The sequence below is a fragment of the Drosophila nasuta genome, chromosome X (assembly GCF_023558535.2).
Source record: "Drosophila nasuta strain 15112-1781.00 chromosome X, ASM2355853v1, whole genome shotgun sequence".
Classification (NCBI taxonomy): domain Eukaryota; kingdom Metazoa; phylum Arthropoda; class Insecta; order Diptera; family Drosophilidae; genus Drosophila; species Drosophila nasuta.
This window is the reverse complement of record NC_083459.1, coordinates 6,278,531-6,298,874: the sequence shown is the minus strand read 5'-3', so window position 1 is coordinate 6,298,874 and position 20,344 is coordinate 6,278,531. Positions and strand designations below refer to the sequence as shown.

General features: G+C 33.3%; 1 protein-coding gene and 1 long non-coding RNA gene across 2 annotated transcripts in view; one reads left to right on the top strand and one right to left on the bottom strand.

The window, feature by feature from the left end:
- The first annotated feature begins 502 nt into the window (after window positions 1-502).
- Window positions 503-3,536, top strand: LOC132797308 (putative odorant receptor 92a). The gene is made up of 3 exons (XM_060808983.1): window positions 503-1,311; window positions 2,672-2,870; window positions 2,942-3,536. The coding sequence occupies exons 1-3, from the start codon at window positions 503-505 to the stop codon at window positions 3,152-3,154; spliced, it is 1,221 nt and encodes a 406-aa protein (XP_060664966.1). The 3' UTR covers window positions 3,155-3,536.
- The window catches only part of LOC132797311 (uncharacterized), a 41,059-nt gene continuing 21,526 nt past the window's right edge, over window positions 812-20,344 (bottom strand). Inside the window, exons 2-4 of the long non-coding RNA XR_009633648.1 lie at window positions 9,313-9,560; window positions 962-1,318; window positions 812-903 (exon numbers count right to left, since the gene is read on the bottom strand). This is a non-coding gene — a long non-coding RNA (uncharacterized LOC132797311). The remainder of the gene's footprint in view (window positions 904-961; window positions 1,319-9,312; window positions 9,561-20,344) is intronic.

The following is a 20,344-nucleotide window of genomic DNA, read 5'->3' as shown; positions in this document are numbered from 1 at the left end:
GCATTGAATTTAATTCTTCGTTTCTTTGTTTTACATTTGTATATTCTATATTTTAAAATTTTTGTTAGTATTTATATTTACTAAATATTTCTCCTGCTCTTCTTCTAGTTGTCGCTTCTACGAAAAACGTTGAAACAATCCATTTGGAGTGGGACAGCAATGTGCAGTGACTGATTGAACGGGGTCTGTTGTTTGGTATATCGTATGCAAACACAGACCTAATAACAACATAAATGTTTAAGCATGCGTTATGCAGGTACTGGATCCAAAGCAGGTGTCTATAATTACTTAATTAGCCAGCTGAAGGAGGCAGCTGAAGGAGCAGAACAAACAAACTGCGACACAATACCAAAGTCCAACTGGGCTGCTTCCCTCATGACAATTTCATGTTGTGTGCCGAATAATGCAGCGACGCCTTCTTCCTCCTCCTCATTTTGGAGCTTATATAAACCCAAACAAATGCTTCACTTGATAAGTCGAAAGAATCGAAGACAGACGAAAAATGTTTTGGCGGAAGAAGAAAGAGCAACGAGATGTGTTCACCTTTGAGGATCTTACGCGATTTCCGATGGTCTTCTATAAAACCATTGGCGAGGATCTTTATTCGGAACGGGATAAGAATCTGTTGCGTCGCTATCTGTTGCGTTTCTATCTGATATTGGGATTCCTCAATTTCAATGCGTATGTCGTCGGGGAAATTGCGTATTTCATAGTGCACATCACATCGACAACAACGCTGCTGGAGGCAACTGCTGTGGCGCCTTGCATCGGGTTCAGTTTCATGGCCGATTTCAAGCAATTCGGTTTGACAGTGAATCGCAGAACGTTGGTCAAGCTGCTCGACGATCTCAAGGAGATCTTTCCTATGTCCAAGGAGAAACAGGAGGCGTATCATGTGGCCTACTACAACAAGCATATGAATCGTGTCATGTGGCTTTTCACTATTCTCTGCATGACTTACACCTCATCGTTCAGCTTTTATCCGGCCATCAAGTCGACCATCAAATACTATTTCATGGGCTCGGAGATCTTTGAGCGCAACTACGGCTTTCACATTTACTTTCCCTACGATGCCGAAACGGACATCACAGTCTATTGGTTCTCCTATTGGGGATTGGCCCATTGCGCCTATGTCGCTGGTGTCTCGTATGTCTGCGTCGATCTGCTGCTCATCACCACGATCACCCAGCTGACAATGCACTTCAACTACATGGCTGACACTTTGGAAGCCTACGATGGCGATGCCCACACCGAGGAGGAGAACGTCAAGTGGGCACAGAATCTCGTTGTGTATCATGCCCGGGCCTTAGAGTAAGTTCTTTAGAAAGTAGAAAGACATAAGAACATATCTTAATATTAAGAAAATGTTATGTAAAAAGAGTATGGGAAACAAGTGTGCTAGACTTCAACTTAGTTAATAATTTGCTAATATAAGAATAGATCAAAGTGTGGCAATTGATAAAAGTTATGGTTTTATTTTTATTTTTTTTTTGAAAATGTTTCAAGGCAACAATTGACCAAAAAGTTTGCACATAAAAAAAAGAATGCAATTTATAATTTACTTAGATTTGAGCTACATTTAAATTTGATTTTTAGCTACATTTGAATGTCTTTAAATTTAGAGAGACTCTAATTTTATAGTTCTTATATTCTGTAAAAATAATATAGGAAAGACTAAGACTATCTTAAAGTGGAAATGAACATTGATAAGTTTTGTTTTTTTTTTAGTTTTGTAATATTTTGCCATAACAATAATTGACCAAAACGTCTTCATTAAAATTAAATGAATGCAATTTAGAATTAACTTAGATTTCAGCTACATTTAAATTACTTCTTTAGCTACATTTCATTGTCTTGAAGTGAAAATCTTAAAATTTGTTTCATGACTTGCATATTAATCAATTTTTATCGGCATAATAAGAAACCGCTTTTCAAGTTATAGATAAAGTTATTCTTGTTAATGAAGGCGATAAAGTATGTATAGCTCTTCTTTCCATTATTCAATAATATTATCATAAATGAATATAGATTTTTTTGTTTTCTTGTTAATAATACTATTGACAAGAACTAAGTGATGATTGCTTTCCTGCTTGTTAATCTATTGTTAATTACTATTAAGTATTCCCCTTATATTCCCCTTAAATTATAGATAGTTTCTAGGCTTCTTGTTAATATACTCTTATTAATACATTTTATCATCTTAGGTATAGTTTCTAGCCTTCGTTATAAAATATAATTTTATAGCTTTAAATTTATGTTATAGTTGTTTTCTATTTTGTTTAGTATATTAACAATAAGTTATAGATAGTAGCTTCCCTTCTGGTTGATATATACTATTCTTTAAGAGTTGTTTATTCTAAAACATAGATTTAAATAACTGTGATTTAATAATGCCTATTTTACTTAAAGTACTTTTTGTATTGTAATTCAATTTCTTCAGTATTTTTAATTAATTATTTTAATAATTCTTTTCAATAATGTCTTTATTATAATATAGCTATATATAGTATATATCTTTTGTAGAATTGTAGCTCAAGTGTCTTTCTTATATTATATTAAAATAACCAAGTTTTCTTAATACCTATTTTACATTAAGTACTTTCGCTTTCATGTAGAATTCTAATTCAATAATAACTATTATTTTTTGTTAATATTTTCTTGTGCTTTGCAGCCTCAGCGAGGAGGTGAACAACATCTTCAGCTTCACCATTCTCTGGAACTTTATTGCTGCCTCTTTGGTGATCTGTTTCGCTGGCTTTCAGATCACCGCCTCCAATGTGGAGGATATTGTGCTCTATTTCATCTTCTTTTCGGCGTCGCTTGTGCAAGTTTTTGTGGTCTGCTATTATGGCGATGAAATGATCTCGTCGGTGAGTGGAAAACAGTTTCGATTTATTGATTTATTTGATAATAATTGATGCACTTGCACTCACGATTGCAGAGTTCGCGGATTGGACACTCGGCATTCAACCACAATTGGCTGCCGTGCAGCTCGAAGTACAAGCAGATTATGCGCTATATAATTATGCGTAGCCAGAAGCCCGCCTCCATCAGACCGCCCACATTTCCGCCCATATCGTTCAATACATTCATGAAGGTCATCAGCATGTCTTATCAGTTCTTTGCTCTGCTTCGAACTACCTATTATGGTTAATTATCGATCAATTCAGTTGCGAAATGTTTTGTATTTCAAAAAGGGAGAACTCATCATAATTACCATTTGCTTAATTTGCCAATAATTTGCATTGTTTGCCCAAGCCAAAGTTAGTTAAACGTGTTGACTTAATAAATAATTATATATTTGGCTTTTATGCAATTACTTAGCCAACAAATACTCAATGTGTAATTAGGAATTTATCCTTATTAAATAACCAAAAACCTAGAACACATTTTCACACTTTGCAATTGCCTCACGGCACGCATCGATGAAACCTCAGAATTGTTTAACTTATTGTCATATCAGCGTTTAAGGATTGTGCAACCATCGTTGGACTTTAATCCAAAATCGAATCGAAACTATTTGCACATACATTAAACTATACAAATGAGTAAATGTCCAGCGCATACTTAATAGAAAGTCAGAGAAGGGTATTTCAAGTATGCGATAATTGAACTTTAAGCAATATAAAATATATTATTTTATTTATAGCATGTTAAATACTAATTTTGTTGATATTTTAAAGAGCTTAAGTTGAGGCACATTTTAATGATTTCTCCAGCAATCCTTAAAATTTCAGCACAATCGGACAAAGTTTAAATCATATTCACAATAATTGAACCTTAAGTAAAATAAAATATGTTAGCATGTATAATATAAGAATTAAAAGCTTAACTTGTGGAATATTTTAATGTTTTCTACAGTAATCCTTAAAATTTCAGAACAATCGGGCCAAGCTAAACTCTATGCTTTAGTTAAGAGTTTTAGATATACTATAACTATTGTAATTTTCTTTCTGATACTTTCCAGGAATGCATGCTTAACACTCATTGTTAATTCCTTAATGTTTTATGTCGATACAAGACGGAATTTTGTTGATATGTTTAAGAGCTTAAGTTGAGGCACATTTTATTGCTTTCTCCAGCAATCCTTAAAATTTCAGCACAATCGGACAAAGTTAAGCAAATATTCAGCTCTATACTTGAGTTAAGAATTTCAGATATATAACTATTGAACCTTTCTTGCTGGTTAGGATATTTTCTAGTCGTTCATGCCAGCAACACTTGCTGTTAATGTCTTTATATTTAATGTTGATACAATACGCTGCAGCTGTCAATGACAGTCTGCTTGTTGTTCTTGTAATTTTTAATTGCATATCAGCAATTTATAAATATTTACTCTCAACACACAGACACACACACACACACACACATAGAGAGGACACATTCACACCGCTCTTGCCACAACTTTCGTCTGCTTTTGAATAAATCAATAAATGTCAAAAGCAATCAAAGTCCATAAAATCTGAGTGCGTATAATTGTCTCCCGTTCTTTCTCCCGCCGCTCTCTTTTAATACCAGCAACTTGGGGCGCCACAATATTTAATGACCACTGGACGTGGCAAGCTTAGTCACCTTGACATGCTATTGGAGAACACTGAACTCAGATATGATTTCTTTCTTATTATATGATTCAAATATATCTACATGTACAGAATTAATCCTTTATCAAAAATAATTAGATCAAACACTATTTTAAGTTAATATTTTACATATGTTATTCAAATTGTGTTGTAGCTTTTATAAACTTTCTTCAATTTTATCATATAATTTTTTGTTTTAATTAAATTATGTTGAAGCATTTCTAAAACGTAATCAATTTTATTAAGTAGTTTCTTTTCTTTCCGAATGTTTTTTATAAAAATGAATTTGATCAAGCACAAACTCTACTGCCTTAAATTAAAAAGGAAAAAAAAATTCATTAATTTTCTTTCTTGGATTGATTTATGTTTAAATGGCTAGCGAATTTAAACATAAATTTAAGCAAACAAAACAACTTCAAATATATAATTTTAGTATTTAATTTGAATTTTTTGTTATACCAATATATAACTAATAATCAGAGTTTAACTTATGTAATATTAATCTAAAAAAAAAAAGAAACTTATTTCCATAAAACAAGAATAAAAGTTTGATTTGGAACTGTAAATATGTGAAGCCAGTTTTTATTATGTTGAAATTTTGAAAAAAATTGAAATAAGTTTTTTTCCTACTTTTAATTTGTTATAATTGTCTTTGAAATGTATGTTCTTCAAAATATGATATATACATTTATTGCAGATTTGTTGGTAGATCATCATATTTGTAAATTTTTCCTATAAAGACTAATTTTGGAATATCTATAATTATTGAATTTCGTGTATGGAAACTTATTTTTTAAAATCTATAAATGTTTTCTATTTCTTTTCTTTTCCTTATGCCTGTTCAGATCATCATCACAAATATTTGTAATTAATTTCCCTTTAATACTAACTTGAATATGCATAAATATTTAATAATTCATTTCTAATCTATAAATATTTCCTATTTAATTTCCTTATGCCTTATTTTTATAGAGCGTATCTTGGCGTCGTTATTCTCTAAACAATAGTATAATTGTTATTGAATAATAATATTGTAATACATAGGTTATTGCGTTGTTTTCATTTGTGAGCGTCGGCAGCATGTCAACACAGAAAAAAGGCGTTGATAATTTGTATGTTTTGTGACAAAACACAAAAGCAAATCGAATGCGAAAGAGAGAGAGGGAGAATAATGAATGAATGAATATATAAGCTAGGTGATGAAGATAAGTGTGATGAGGATTGATGCCACACATCCATTTTTGGCTTAGCTTAATGGTTTGGTTAACACACACACACACACACATACAGAGAGAGAGAGAGAGAGAGTCACACACGCATAACCCATTCCCAACTGGATCCATTAAAAACTTGAAAATTATATGTAGTACTTCAAACCGAATTTGTAGTAAAATGTTGTTAGCTAAGTAGTTGACGTCAATGTTGTTGCTACTGCTGCTGACTTGGCTTGCTTTTTGTCCTTTTTGGCGGTTTCAAGTTTGTTGCATGACAGCCACAAACACCACACACACACACACTAAGACACTCGCACACACACACACACACACTCATCATACATAGTTGAGGGTCCCAAATGTGCCACTAATTTGTGGGCATGTGTAATGCCTGAGACAGACTTTTTATGACCAAGCAACCAACCGACCTTACTTTCAGTTCCAGTTGTGGAATCATCTCCTTCAAAGCATCATCTTATATAAGTGGAAGTAGAAGTTGACGACACGTGTGTGCCACTGACAGTTATTATCAATTTGAGGTACAGTTGTGCACAAGCTGCAAGAGGAGCTAAAAAAAAAAAGCTAACACTTTGTTTTTATTTTTGTGTGTACCACGTGTTTAATGCATATACACATATGTGTATGTATATAATTTTCTTCTTAATCGCATTTAGCTGCTAATCCTCATCCTCCGAATCGTCCGGAAGGACAATTGAAATATTGAGTTCCTCTTGCTGAATGTCGCCACGATCATCGTCATCGTCATCGTCATCACTTTCCTCCTCCTCTTCCCCCTCGTCGTCGCTGTCCTCCTCTTCGTCATCTGACTCCGGATTAATCCCATGCCAGCTAGGCGGTTTATCGCACAGTTCCAGCCAGCAAATTAGTTTCTGTCGCTTGACTCTTGGTTCGCCGCTTTCATCATTGTCCGAATTGTCGAAATCATCCTTCACATCGAGGTGCGGCGGCACCAAACTGGTTAAAGTCGTCAAGATGGGCTTAGTTTCCTCAGCATTGTCTTCCTTCTTGGGCTCACATTCGGATGGTTGCTCCGACGACTTCAAATTATGATCAGACATTTTGAAATCAAAAAAAAAAACGTGCAAACAAAATAAAACTGAAGCAAATTCGCTGCAGACTTAAAGACGTCAAGCTCGTTGCGTGGTTTCGACAAGAAAGGAAGCACGCGCTTTCGATAGAGCTGGACATTAGATCGATGATTTTTTCTATCGATGTGTGAATTCTTTTTCACCAGCATCGATTTTATTTTTGAGCATCGATACATCACATCCTCAACAGTTTCGTGTTTGCAGTGTTTCAAAGTAGAAGCAATTGACTTGTTAATATTTTTAAAGATTTTTTTTTTAATGTTCCTTAAATTTATTTATCATATAGTAATAATAACAATTTTCCTAATAATTTTTTTTTAAATTCCTTAAATTCATTGCAATGAAAATAGAGTTAATTTATTTGTTTTATAATGTTTAAAAAGTTATTATTTTTACATATTTTTTAAATATTACACTTATAGACTGTATAAAAAAAGACAACTTATGATGAAATAGTTTAATTTAGTATTTTCGATTTAGCTTAAATTTTTTGAAGAAAATTGTTTCTTTATATACATATTTAATGATATATATTTAATTTGAAATCATATTTTACTTATAATAAATTTCGTAAAGAACTTCTGATCAGTGTTCTCATATAAACGAACTATTTCCGTCTTTATTTTTGTCCAAGTGAACATTTTTATATATCATTCTAGGATATATCGAACAAAATTATTTATGGATGAAGCAAATTGAATGAGGAAAGAGTTGCAAAAAATATATAAATATATATATATATATATATATATATATATATATATATATATATATATATATGTATATATTGTAATATATTGTGAATACTCATCAGAAGTTCTATACGAAATTGATTAGTAGTCACAGATGATTTCTTTATTATTATATGAAAAAAAAATAATATAAAGAAACGATTTTATTTTTTTGTATTTTATTTTTTGGTTGAAATTAATTTTATTTTGAACACGTTTGGATTTATAGAATAAATTTCGGGTGGGATAAATTAGATGATTTTGTCAAAAAGTAAAGATAAAGGCGAAAATATCGGAATTCCTTTATGTTATGACGCAACAAAGAAAGTCAGAGAGTAAGCCACGAGACAGTGCTTTAGTAATAGTGTTAATGTTAATTTTAATTATATGTTACGTTTTTAAATAAATAAGTAAATAAAGTCAGAAACAATTTTTTGTACATATTCGATTTTTAATGAAAAATAAATTTAAATCTAATTTTTTTAACGCTATAAATTCGCAACAGTGATCAGCAGCAAAATTAACATTTTTGCTATCACTATTTTGTGTCATCACTAAAACGCAGAGTTGCATTTGGCGATGCATACATTAAAAAGTTCTTAGTTGCCGTAATAGGTTAGGTTGAAATAATTGCCGAAGAAGAAATGAAGATACAGTGGATCACAGCATATTTCAACCAGCACCAACCGACTATTGAAAATGTTTTTTAACATTTTTGTTTTTCATTGATTTCATTTTGCTTAAGAAATATAAAATATAAAAAGTTATTTCAAATAGTATAGTACTATGTTTTATGTTGAAACATTAAACTGAAATTAAATACCAGTTTCATGAAAAATTGTTGGTTGTTGGTAATTGAAATAAGCTATGATCCACTGTATGCATTAAATTCTACATACATAAGTGCACATGTATGCGATTTTAGCATCGAACATGTGGAGAGTTAATAATTGTATTCAGTTGTTGTACTATAAATGAAAGTAAATGTAAATACCAGAAAAAGAAATGTAAAAATATAAAACTTATTTTGTATTATTGGCAATTATTAGCATTAAGTTGTTAATTTAGTTAGCAACACGTTTCATTGTCTAATGTTGAAAGTAGTTTTCACTTTTTGAGAGATGTGAAAATGAAGCAGCAATTTGCAAAAGTCATAAAAGGCTTTTGCCAAGGATTTGCCAATTAGTTAGTCAGGTGAGCAATCAGAGGCAGTAAGTCAGACAGAGAGTCAGGGATTTGGGGGGGGGGAGTCAGTTATTATCTGTGGCAAAGAGATGTGTAAGTTGGCAATTGAACTGTGATGTGTGTGTGTGTCTGTGTGTGTGTGTGTGGCATGTTTTACGATGTGGCACACGCACACACGCGAAGCGGTGGTGGCAATGCCCCAAAGGTGGCATTCACAATGTTGCTTGAGTATAAATCAAAAAGCTGCCTTGTCTGCATGTGGCATGCCACATAAGTAGTAAGTATATGCTATACACAGACACACACACACACACACCCGACACTCACGCGCTCCAAAATCATATTACACACATTTTTAAGCAGTGAAAGTAGGTGAAAGTAATATGCATAAGCTGTGTTGGTGTTAGTGTGTTGGTGTGTGTGTGGAGGGAGGTGTGAGTGCGGTGTAGTGCATACTTATGTGCATGTTAGTAGCTTTAATAACTTCACTTACACTATTCTCTCTCGCTCTTCTCGTATTCATATTCATATTCATATTTGGGGGCAGCACGTGCGCCGCACACTTCGCTTGACTTCCTTCCTTGACTCCCCTTCCCCCTCCTCCTTCTCCTCCTCCTCCTTTCACCCCCACCCACTCTTACAAGAAGAGGCTGCGGGGTGCAAGGGTTGCGCCATGCTCCGCTGCTGTGTGTGTGGTCTTGAGGCTGGTGCTCGACGCAGAGCATCGTGCTCTGCGAGTGCCTGTTGGGTATTTGCACATTTTAACGGATTTAATATGAAAATTAACAGTCACAAATACACACACACACACACACGCCACTGTGTGTGTGTGTGTTCGAGTAATTTGCGTTCATAATAATGAATCCTGGCCTGGATCTGGGGAGACTTGCCTGCCTGCCTGCTGCCTGCTAATGCCTGAGCCAGCAGCAACACAGCAGCTGCACTTAGTTGAAAAACTTCTTAAAATAGCAACAGCAGCAGCAGCAGCAGCAGCAGCAGCAGTTGTTGCCTACCTCATCCCGGTCACCCCCTTTCCCCTTCCCTTGCTTACCTCACTTCTCGCTCAACTCCTTCGACTTGCTAACAACTCATTGCCCCCGCCATTCGGCAAGTTAAACAATTATTCAAGACGTGACTTTTTGGCATTTAAATATTTATGCGCACACGTTTTGCAAATGGCAACACACACAAACACACACACACACACACAAACACATGCACAACAACTGTCAAAATGTTACATTTATGCTCCAAGTCGACTTTTGTTGCTTGGCTGAAAGGCATCGAAAATTTGTTTGCTTTGCGGTGTCCTTTGAATTTGCCTTAAATTACAAGTATAAGCGCATTTCATGCACAACAATTTTAAACGCTCCGCCATCAAGTATTTATGCTATTCCGCCCTCAAAAGTGAACTTGAAAATCTACGAATAAGCTAGCTCAAGTTTGATTGACAATCGCTTTCATGAATATTCGTATTCGTATTTGTATTTGCCAGCCGACTGTCTGCTGCTTGATTGACAATCACGGCAGGCGACATCTTTCAAGGTCTCTTTTTTTTTTTAAATAAAATCTATCATATGCAGGCGACATTGCATTGATTGACAGTGATTGACAGTCCAAGTGCAGTTATGGCAAAATTATCTTATTTGAAGGCAGCAACCAAAAGCACATTGGCGACATTTGTTAAGCTTTATTTAGCAATTGATTGAGTGATTGACGCTTAGGGACATGAAAAGATATTGGTCTTTTAATTAATATGTATATGCTATATACTTGATTGATTGACAAACTATGAAAGTATTTCTACTGTTCTTATCTACCATATATGATTGAGAAATCTTATAGAACGAGTTTAACAAGCGTGATTGATTGATTGACTTACGACTTACGACTTAGGACCTTTAGGACTGACGTCGTTGTCTTTATTGTTACCCAGCATGATTGATATATTGATGAAGTGACTTAGGACTTTCAGCATGTTTTTCAAATTGATTGATTGATTGACATGTAATGTCGTTGAATTTATCTATATGATTGAACATTCTTATACAATTTGTTTATCAAGTAAAATTGATTGATTGACGTAGTGATTGACTTAGGTCATTCAGAATGTATACGTTTTTCAGATTGATTGATTGATTGACAACTAATGTCATTGCATTTATCTATATGAATGAATAATCTTCTACAATAATTTCAGCAAATATATGTGCATCAAATATTAATGATACTGAAATTTATTACGATTGAAATAGGAATTGTCAACGTTTTATACAATATGATTAAATATTGCTCAGATCATTCTGACAGTCGAATGCATTATGATTGAATGATTGACAAGTAATAACAACGAATTGTCAAAGTCTTTTTCTATATGAATGTTAAATAACAATATAAGATCAAGATTATTAACTGATTAAATGATTGACAAGCAAGGAATTGACGATGTCTTCATTTGCGTAATTGTTTTTTTTTTATGGAATTTCCGACAGGTGAAAGTTCACATGGTTTTATGTTTGCAATCCAATTATTCGCAGTCAAAAGTATAATAGAGTTCGTGGAATTCATGGCGCTACTTAATCTAATTGTCTGAAGTTTGCGTAACTTACACAGCTACCTGTAAACTGTCCTGTCTTATTTTAATTAACTATTTATATTAACTGCCCCGTTTATTGCTGAAATCCTTTTGCCATCGTTGACAGCGACAAGAAATGCAAATGCAAATGCATTCAAATGACAGCGCAAAAATACTTTGAAATAAATAAGTTTGAACGCAATTTCCAGTGTTGGGGCACACTTGTAATTCACTTCCTGTCGCCTCCTCTCTCTCTCTCTCTGCTCAACGCTTTCCCATTCGCTTGCTTTAACATTCACATTTCGATTCCCACGCTCCGTCTCCCTCCTGCCTCCCTTTTTGCTGCCCTAACATTTAGCTAACGAAAAATACGATGTTATCAGAGCTTCCTCATGCCAAAAGTCGCACGCGGTCACCAGTTAAACATTCACCTTTTCCTCTTCCTCTTCCTCTCCCTTTGCTCTCCTCTCACTTGAAGTTAAGTCCAGCGATTTATGCAAACAACAATTTGAGCAGTCGGAAAACAAAAAGCCACAAAAGCTGCTCAAGACAAGTCTCAAGTCTCTGCAGAACCTTTTTCGCTTGCAACGTTCAACGACTGAAATAATGAGCTAAATTAATACATGTAGTCCAGCAATCGCAATTGAAAATGTTTTCCACCCTCACTTAACACTCTTTGCTGACTAAATATTTATGCAATCACTTTAAATGCAAATCAAATGCATTTCTTTGGTGACACCAAAGAAATTATCTGTTAGACAAAAGAAAATACAGAATAGTTTAAAGAAATTATACCAAAAATACATAACATTTGATTTTCATTTATATTTGTATATTATTTATGCATCTTAAAAATACTAAACAAAAAATACAAATTCTGAAAATTCAGTACAATATTTGATTTTAAATTCTTATTTAATTATTATTATTATTAATTATTGTATATTAATTATGCTTTTGAAAGTTTATTCCATACTAAAAACAGAAAATACAAATACCTAAAATTCAGTATATTAAAAAGGTTTTGGTGTGTCTCATAATAAACTGCATTTTATTGTGATTAATGCAAAAATAATGTTTTATTCTAATAATATTCTAAAGAGTTTATTAATTGAATACTGCAAATACGAAAAATGTAGTATAGTAATATATTCCTCATAATAATCTGCACTTTACTATGATAAATTTGTGCGGTTGTGTGAATAACTACAAGAATATTTTATTATATAATACTAACTATAAATATAACAATTTTTTTCCAATAACATGAATATTAGCTGAAGGTACGATAAAGCAGTAATGCCAATACATTTACTATTGCTGCTCCAACAGCATTTAAATAAAAAAGCTATAGACACTTAAGAATTCTGAAAATGTATAAAAAATGTAGTATATTAAAACAGTTTTGGTATTCCTCACAATAAACTGTATTTTATTGTGATAAATACTACAATAATATTTTTACTATAATAATATTCGTCCATTAAAGAGTTAACATTACTTTAACACTGAACAAAAAATACAAATATGTACTATAAATTCAGTATAATAAAAAGGTTTTGGTATTCCTCATAATAATCTGCATTTTGTTATGATACAATAATACTTTTTTGTAAGTTTAGCATATATAATATACTTAACTTCTTTAACTCTTTTCAATAAAATAATAGGATAAAGTAATAACATAACATAGACACTTAAGAATACTGAAAAAGTAAACAAAATTTAGTATATTAAATAAGTTTTGGTATTCTTCTTAATAATCTGTATTTTATTGTGATACAATAATATTTTATTATAAGTACATATATTATAATATTCTTTCATTAAAGACTTGACTACATTAACTCTTTGCAATAAAATAATAAGTTAAAGTAATTTGAATGAAGCTATCCCAATAAATTTACTATTGTTGCTCCAACAGCATTTAAATAGTACCTGGTTGTCTAATCTATAAGTTTAGCTATTGTAATGGGGAATCGTATGCACATTATTGGCGTTTGGCTGCTGCTTTATTCAGCAACGTTCTTTGCATGCTTTTTTTAGCTGTGCTCATTAGGTTCAATGCACCTGGACACAATTTGTCAGTGCATGATTAGAGGGAGTTGCTGATGACGATAATGATGATGGAGGCGGAGGCGGGGGCGGGGCAGATGGAAGTTGCGGCGGAAGGTGGCGCGTGGCAAGTTGTGAGTTGCACTTGTTGTGTGGCGGCGGCATTCACGCGAATCGCGCGTTAAACGCTTTTTGGGCTTAGCCCACAACACACGTTGGGCCAATTAATGTGAAAGTAAAAGCAACAGTCAACTCCCAAAATCCCTGATCCGCTGTCCTGTGCTCCCCTCCCCTCCCCTCCACCTCCACCACCTCCCTGGAGGGGACACCCGCTAATGGGCAACGTGAAGGCCTGTCTTAAGTGGGTTTGAGGTGGGCAAAAAGCTGACACGACATGTCGCTTAACATGTCGAACATGAATGTGCAGCAACAACAACAACAACAACAACAGGTGGCAATGGCATCCGTATCCGTATCCGGGTCATGCAATAGCGTTACAGGCCAATGACCAAACAAAAACAACTTGAACTGCTCCCAAATGTGCTGCGTGTGCATGCATATTATACACATGAGACGCCTCTCCCCCTCTCGCACGTCTCTGTCACCCCTCCGTTTCCTACAGGAACTGCTTTTGTCCCTATGCCTGTCCCTATCGATGTCCTGTGCCGCACATTGCTGCGGTTCAAAGCCTTTCCTGCGAGGTGTGCATAATTAAATTGCACGAAAAGCGGATAAGCAGCAACAACAGCAACAACAACAACTGGAACGACAACAATGACAACGCTAAAAATCAGAGCACACAAATGATATTGGTCAGGATCGAGAGCCAACAACGAAATAAAGCAGAACCAGTAAAAAAGCTTGAGGCGAGTGTGCTCGACTGTGAGATATACGCTAAATAGTTTCATGTATTATTCATATAATATATAAAAAAAATACTAAAATGTATTATATTCGGTATATTTATATAGTGTATATTATCCGGAAAAGGTATTATTCTGGCAATATACCAAATAATTATACCAAAAAAAAAAAAAATCAAATATACCAAAGGCTATATTTTATTGTCAACAAAAGATATTACTCTTGTAATATACCAAAAGAAAAATACTAACATATACCAAAGATTATATGGTATGGTACTATGGTATATTGATATAGTTCAGATTGATAACGAACGGTATTATTCTTACAATACACCAAATTAATATACCGACACAGTATTAAAATATACCAAAAGCTATATTTGGTATATCGATATAGTACGGATTGTTAACCAACGGCATTATTCTTACAATATACCAAGTCAATATACCGTCAAAATACTGAAATATACCAAAAGCTATATTTGGTATATCGATATAGTACAGTTTGTTAAACAATGGAACTAAGACCCGACTGCATCAGCAGTTTTTGGTTTTACTTTTACAACTTTTATTTCATCGGAATCAAATTTCCATGAGTCGGAATTTATGAGATCTTAGATACATTTTCTGGAGGCACAAAGTTATAATACCCTTTTTACCTGATGGCTAGCGGGTATAATAACAAAAACAAACGCTAAACGGAAACATGTCAAAAAGGAAAAAAAAAAAAAAAAAAAGGAAAAAAAATATAACCTCACAATTATTAATGAATTCAGTTGTGACACATGAAGGCAGCAGCAAGCACAAATAGTTTTGATATCCCACTGGACAACGAGCACGGCAAATCTGTTTAACCGGAAACTCACAACAAGCGGACAACATAACAGCACATCACATCAATATTATTTATGCGCTAATAATTCTATCAATATTAAAGCGGTTCGCTTTAAACAAATTTTGCGCTGCGGCAAGAATTAATCGAATTTGTAGTTTCATTATGAATAAAACTCACGACTTGAAGTGTTAAAAAATTAAACAATTTGAGACAATTACTTTAAGCAACAAAATTGTGATTATTTAAATTATTTTATTTGCATACGTTTATAATAATAAACAAAGTTTTGGCCTCTCTCTGGCTCATCTCATTGCCATAAAGAATTGCATTCATTATTTTAATAAACATTATTATAATAATAATAATAAAATGCTTGATTATGGTTTTACTTTGATTTTAAATGAGTTGAGATATTTTAATTAATTTAAGATATTTTAAAAAGTATTGATGATTGCTATTTTATTTAATTTAAAATATAAAAATGCACTGCAAAGCTTAAATATCTTTTTTGTTTTTGTTTTTGTTCAGTTAAAGAAGAATATAATGAGAATTGTCTCTTTTAATTTTATTTTAATTTAAATATAGCATAAGTATTATTGTTCGTATAAAAATAATAATTTTCTGTGTTAATAATTTTGTAATTGTCTTAAAAAAAAAGATATGATTATGGATCAGAGATCGTTGCATATAACTATATGCAATGTTAAAATTTACAATTTTTGTATATCATCTAATTAAAATTGTGTTCGTTTATGAATATTTAAGGTTTTCTAACAATTGGAATTTTTTCACATATTTATAAAATGTTCATATATTTATACTTAATTGAGGAAAATGTCTAAAAATTATTCCTTTTACTTTTTATTTGCCTTTTTTTTATTACAGATTTAATCATATAAATTAATCAGTAGATAACTTCATTTTTACTAAAATAATCTTCACTTCTACTTGCTCACGTATTGCGAAAAAAACATTTTCAGAATTTATTGAACTACGCTAAGAAATAAAAACAATCAACGTGATGCCGTAAATATAAATAATCAAAATTAATTTGCTGTAATTACATTTTTATTTATGCATTAAAGTATGTATTCGAATAAATATCAGAGATATATATGAAGTAGTATAACTATATTTAAATCAGTTGCCGATCGGATTGTAAGGAAATTGTGAAAAGTCTTCAAATTAATTATCAGTAGCATATTTATGCTACGGTGTCATCGTGATTCCAATTTTTTCTCGCTCTCTCTCTGTCTCATTTTTTATTTGATTTTCAGTGATTTTTTCGTTGTTGTTATTGGGTATTTTACCGTGTCTATAATTTATTTTAATTAATTTTCACGTCATTTATCAGGAATGCCTACAACGGACAACGGCAACGAGTAAAGCGCTCATCCAATTTGAAAATTTTAATGCGACACGCTCTTAATCAATTTGAACAATTTAAATGTGCATTGATGTGCATAAATGCAACATTTAATTTATGCAAACAGCAAATTTGTGGCGATTTATGCCTACGAAAGAAAATCAAACTCAACTGAAATTGACATTCGCCAAAGCAGAGACAGAGGCAGGAGAAGACACGAGCCAAAGAGTCCAAAAGTAGAAATTTATTTTTGCAGGCATTTATGACAACGTGTCGTATGCATGATAATTGCAACGTGCAATGTGCAATGTGGAAGGCAACTTTAATTAGATGATGGCAAATTACGCAAAAGCCTCACACACACACACACACACACACAAAATCACTGCAAATGAATCATTTGATAAACAAAAGCAAGGCTGCTACTGTTGCATGCCACACTCCACACACAGTCTCAATCACCAATCCCAAATCCTGAATCCTGAATCAGAGGGACTGTGACATCATCAGAGATGGATGCGGGCAACATAAAAATAATTACCACGCGCCAAATGCAAATGCAAATGAGAAAATGTCACACATTTTGACCAGGTCAAAGAAACACACACACACCAACATACCAACGGCGGCCAACGGGTCGTATGATTGCTCAATTGAATTCAACTAAATACGCGCACAATTTATTGAGCAATCCAATTGGGCAGTCATTAGTTTGCCTGCTCAAATTAAAAGCCTCTTTCACTTTTCGACTGCGATAAATTATTTCAGCTGCGTTTACAATTTATTTTCTTTGCATTTTTCATACTTTGATCGATTGCTTTCGTTTTGAGAATTATGCAAAAAGTATTGATTATTTAGCACAAAATTTAAATCGGCAATGATATATATTAAAGGTTTCTTTTGTTAATATAATTTGTGGAAGTCTCTTGTTACTCATATGTTGATGATTTGTTTCCTAAAGTATTTTATTAATTTGTACTAATTTGGAATAAAAATAACACTGCTTCATCATTTATTTTCTTAGCCTTTATCATACTTTTATTGATTGTTTTTATTTTGAGAATTATGCTAAAAATTCTTGATAATTCGGCGCAAAATTTAAATCGTCAATTATGGAAAGAGAAATTTTTGTAAATTCTTGATTTATTTAGTGAGTTCAACAAAACATGTTTTTAACACTAAGCTAATCTAGTTTAAGTCTTTAAACAATTGGCAAATTATGCGAAAATTCTTCATTATTTAGCAAAATTTAAATTATGTACGTAGGAAACTTTAAACTTCAAAAATTTTTGATTATTCAGCGCAAATTTTAAATGTTTTCAGTTCGTTTTCCTTCTTTGCTAATTATGGTAATGAAAACTTTTTAAATTTGTGGAAGATACTTTTTATTTTCTATTGCTATTTTAATGTTTTCTTTTTATTTCAATATTATTCAAAAATTTTGCATTTTAAAGATTTTTCTTTGGCAACTTTTAATGAAAACTCTTTAAATTTGTGAAATATTCTTTTTATTTATTATTGCTTATTTTTTATTTAAAGTATTCATTTATTTTGTACTAATTTGGAATATTCTCGTATGGAGGATTCCATTTTAATAATGAATTTTAAAACATTACATTGATTACTTTTATTTGAAAATTATTCGCAATTTCTTGTTTACCAAGCGCAAAATTTAAATTTGTGCTCAGCGTGTTTTCTTTCTTTGGCAATTATGCTAATGAAAACTCTTTAAATTTGCGGCAGCTCTTGAATACTCGTTATTGATTTATTTATTAAAGTAATTTTATAAATATGTGGATTTAAAATAACACACAACCTTTCACTAAACCACAACATTAATTAGACATTAATTTGTATTTTTAATTAGCTTTTTTTTGATTACTTTTATTTAAAATTCATTGATAAATTCTTGATAATATTTAAATGCTAATAAAAGCTATCCAAATTTGTCGGAGATACTTTTCACTTTTCTCACAGATTTGTTTATAGAGGATAACAAAAATGCCATCAATAATAAAATCTTGAATCAAAAAAGGTTTATTCTTAAATCAAGATCGAAAATCTACATAAAATCAATATTGCTCAATCCTGAAATGCTCTTGCATATAATCTTTTATAAACTTGTTTCAAGAATGGAAAAATTTAAAAATTGAATCAAGATTGTCAAATCTTAAATCAAGATCAAACATTCTAGATGAATTCTGGATTGGATATACTATATATAAGATTGATTATGACTCAAATGCGATGATCTTAAGCGGGTATAAAATAAGCCTTTAAATTGTAATACTTTATTTAATTGTTATCCTTACTGAATTAGTTATTTAAAATCAAGAAGAAAAGTGAAAATCGGTATAATTAATTTGCAATGTGAAAACGTTATTTTAAAGTGTTTTTTTGGTTAATCACTTGCAGATGCATTTCACGGGTTATATCTCAGATGACAGTTCACTTAAATATGCATGAATTTTAGTAGAGCAGAAAAAATGCTGAAATGTATCTTCTAGGGCACAGAAGAGAAAAAAGGAAGGAAGAAGAGAAGGACAGGAGGAGAGGAGAAGGAGGGAGGCTATAATGCGTGTGACCGCATGACCGACTGATTGTCAGTCAGCGGGCAGAGTCACATCCATTGGCAGTTGCAACACGCTGCTCTAAGCTCTGGCACTTTGCTAACCAAAAGCTGATGCATGAGTAAGTTGCGGCACAAGCACGAGCGAGCGAAAGAGATAGAGATAGAGAGAGATAGAGCGAGAGAGAGAGATAGAGAGAGTGAGAGGAGAGAGATGGGCGCAATGCCGCACAAACCAAAAATTTGTTTGCAGTTAGTTGGCAACGTGATGCAAATGCATTTGACCACGTCAAAATTTTGTGCTTGTTGCAAGGACATTATAATAAGGGCGACAGCGAATGCCAGACGGGAGGTGGAAGGGGGGGGAGGAAATCCTTAGCTGGCGAAACGGGTTCGTTCACCACATATGTACGTGAAGTTTACTGCATTTGCTCAGCGGTTAAGCCTTTGCATTTAAATGAAGAGTTTTATTTATGCAACGACGCGACACGCTGGTCAAATTGAGGTGAGGCAGAGAGCGAGACAGAAAGCGAAAGAGAGAGGGAAAGGTGCAACTTTTGTTTTTTGTTTTATTTCGCTTTAATTCAAGTATAAATTTATAGAGTAGCTTAAAGAGAGCGGGACAGAGGAGACTGATCAACCCAGTTAGGAAGTCGCTTTATCACGCCTGCCGCATAATGTGTGCAGCACTCGAGTGTTCGCTCTCAGAGTGTTCTATTGGCACCTGCTGCTGCTGTTGCTGTTGCTGTTGCTGCTGCCGTTTCCCTTTTGAAGTTTTTGTCGACCCATTTTGCAGGTTCATGAATTGCATGGAGCATGGCATACATTCAATGTTCTACACACTCCCCCGCCTCCTTCTTTATCCTCCACACACACACACACACACACACAATCTTGGGGCTGCAATGTGAAGTGACTAGCTCTGACTGCTAGCTGGCAGCCTGGCAGCCAGGCAGCCCGTTTCCTTTAAACATTTTTGGTCGCACATTGTAGCTGCCTAATGAACACATGAATAAAATATGCGATTTGCTTAACTTTGCACGCCATCCACCAAAGAGTTGAAGGAGACGGAGCAGAAGGAGCAGAAGTGAAGTGCCTGGGCATAGAATGCCATTGGATGGTTTTGCGAAATGGGAGCAGGACCTGCAACGGCAACGTTTTCTTTTTTTTCTTTTTTTTTTCCAGATTTGCCAAGCAGACAAGACTGACGAACTCGGAATGACTGACTGGCTGACTGAGTGACTGCCTAACTGACTCGA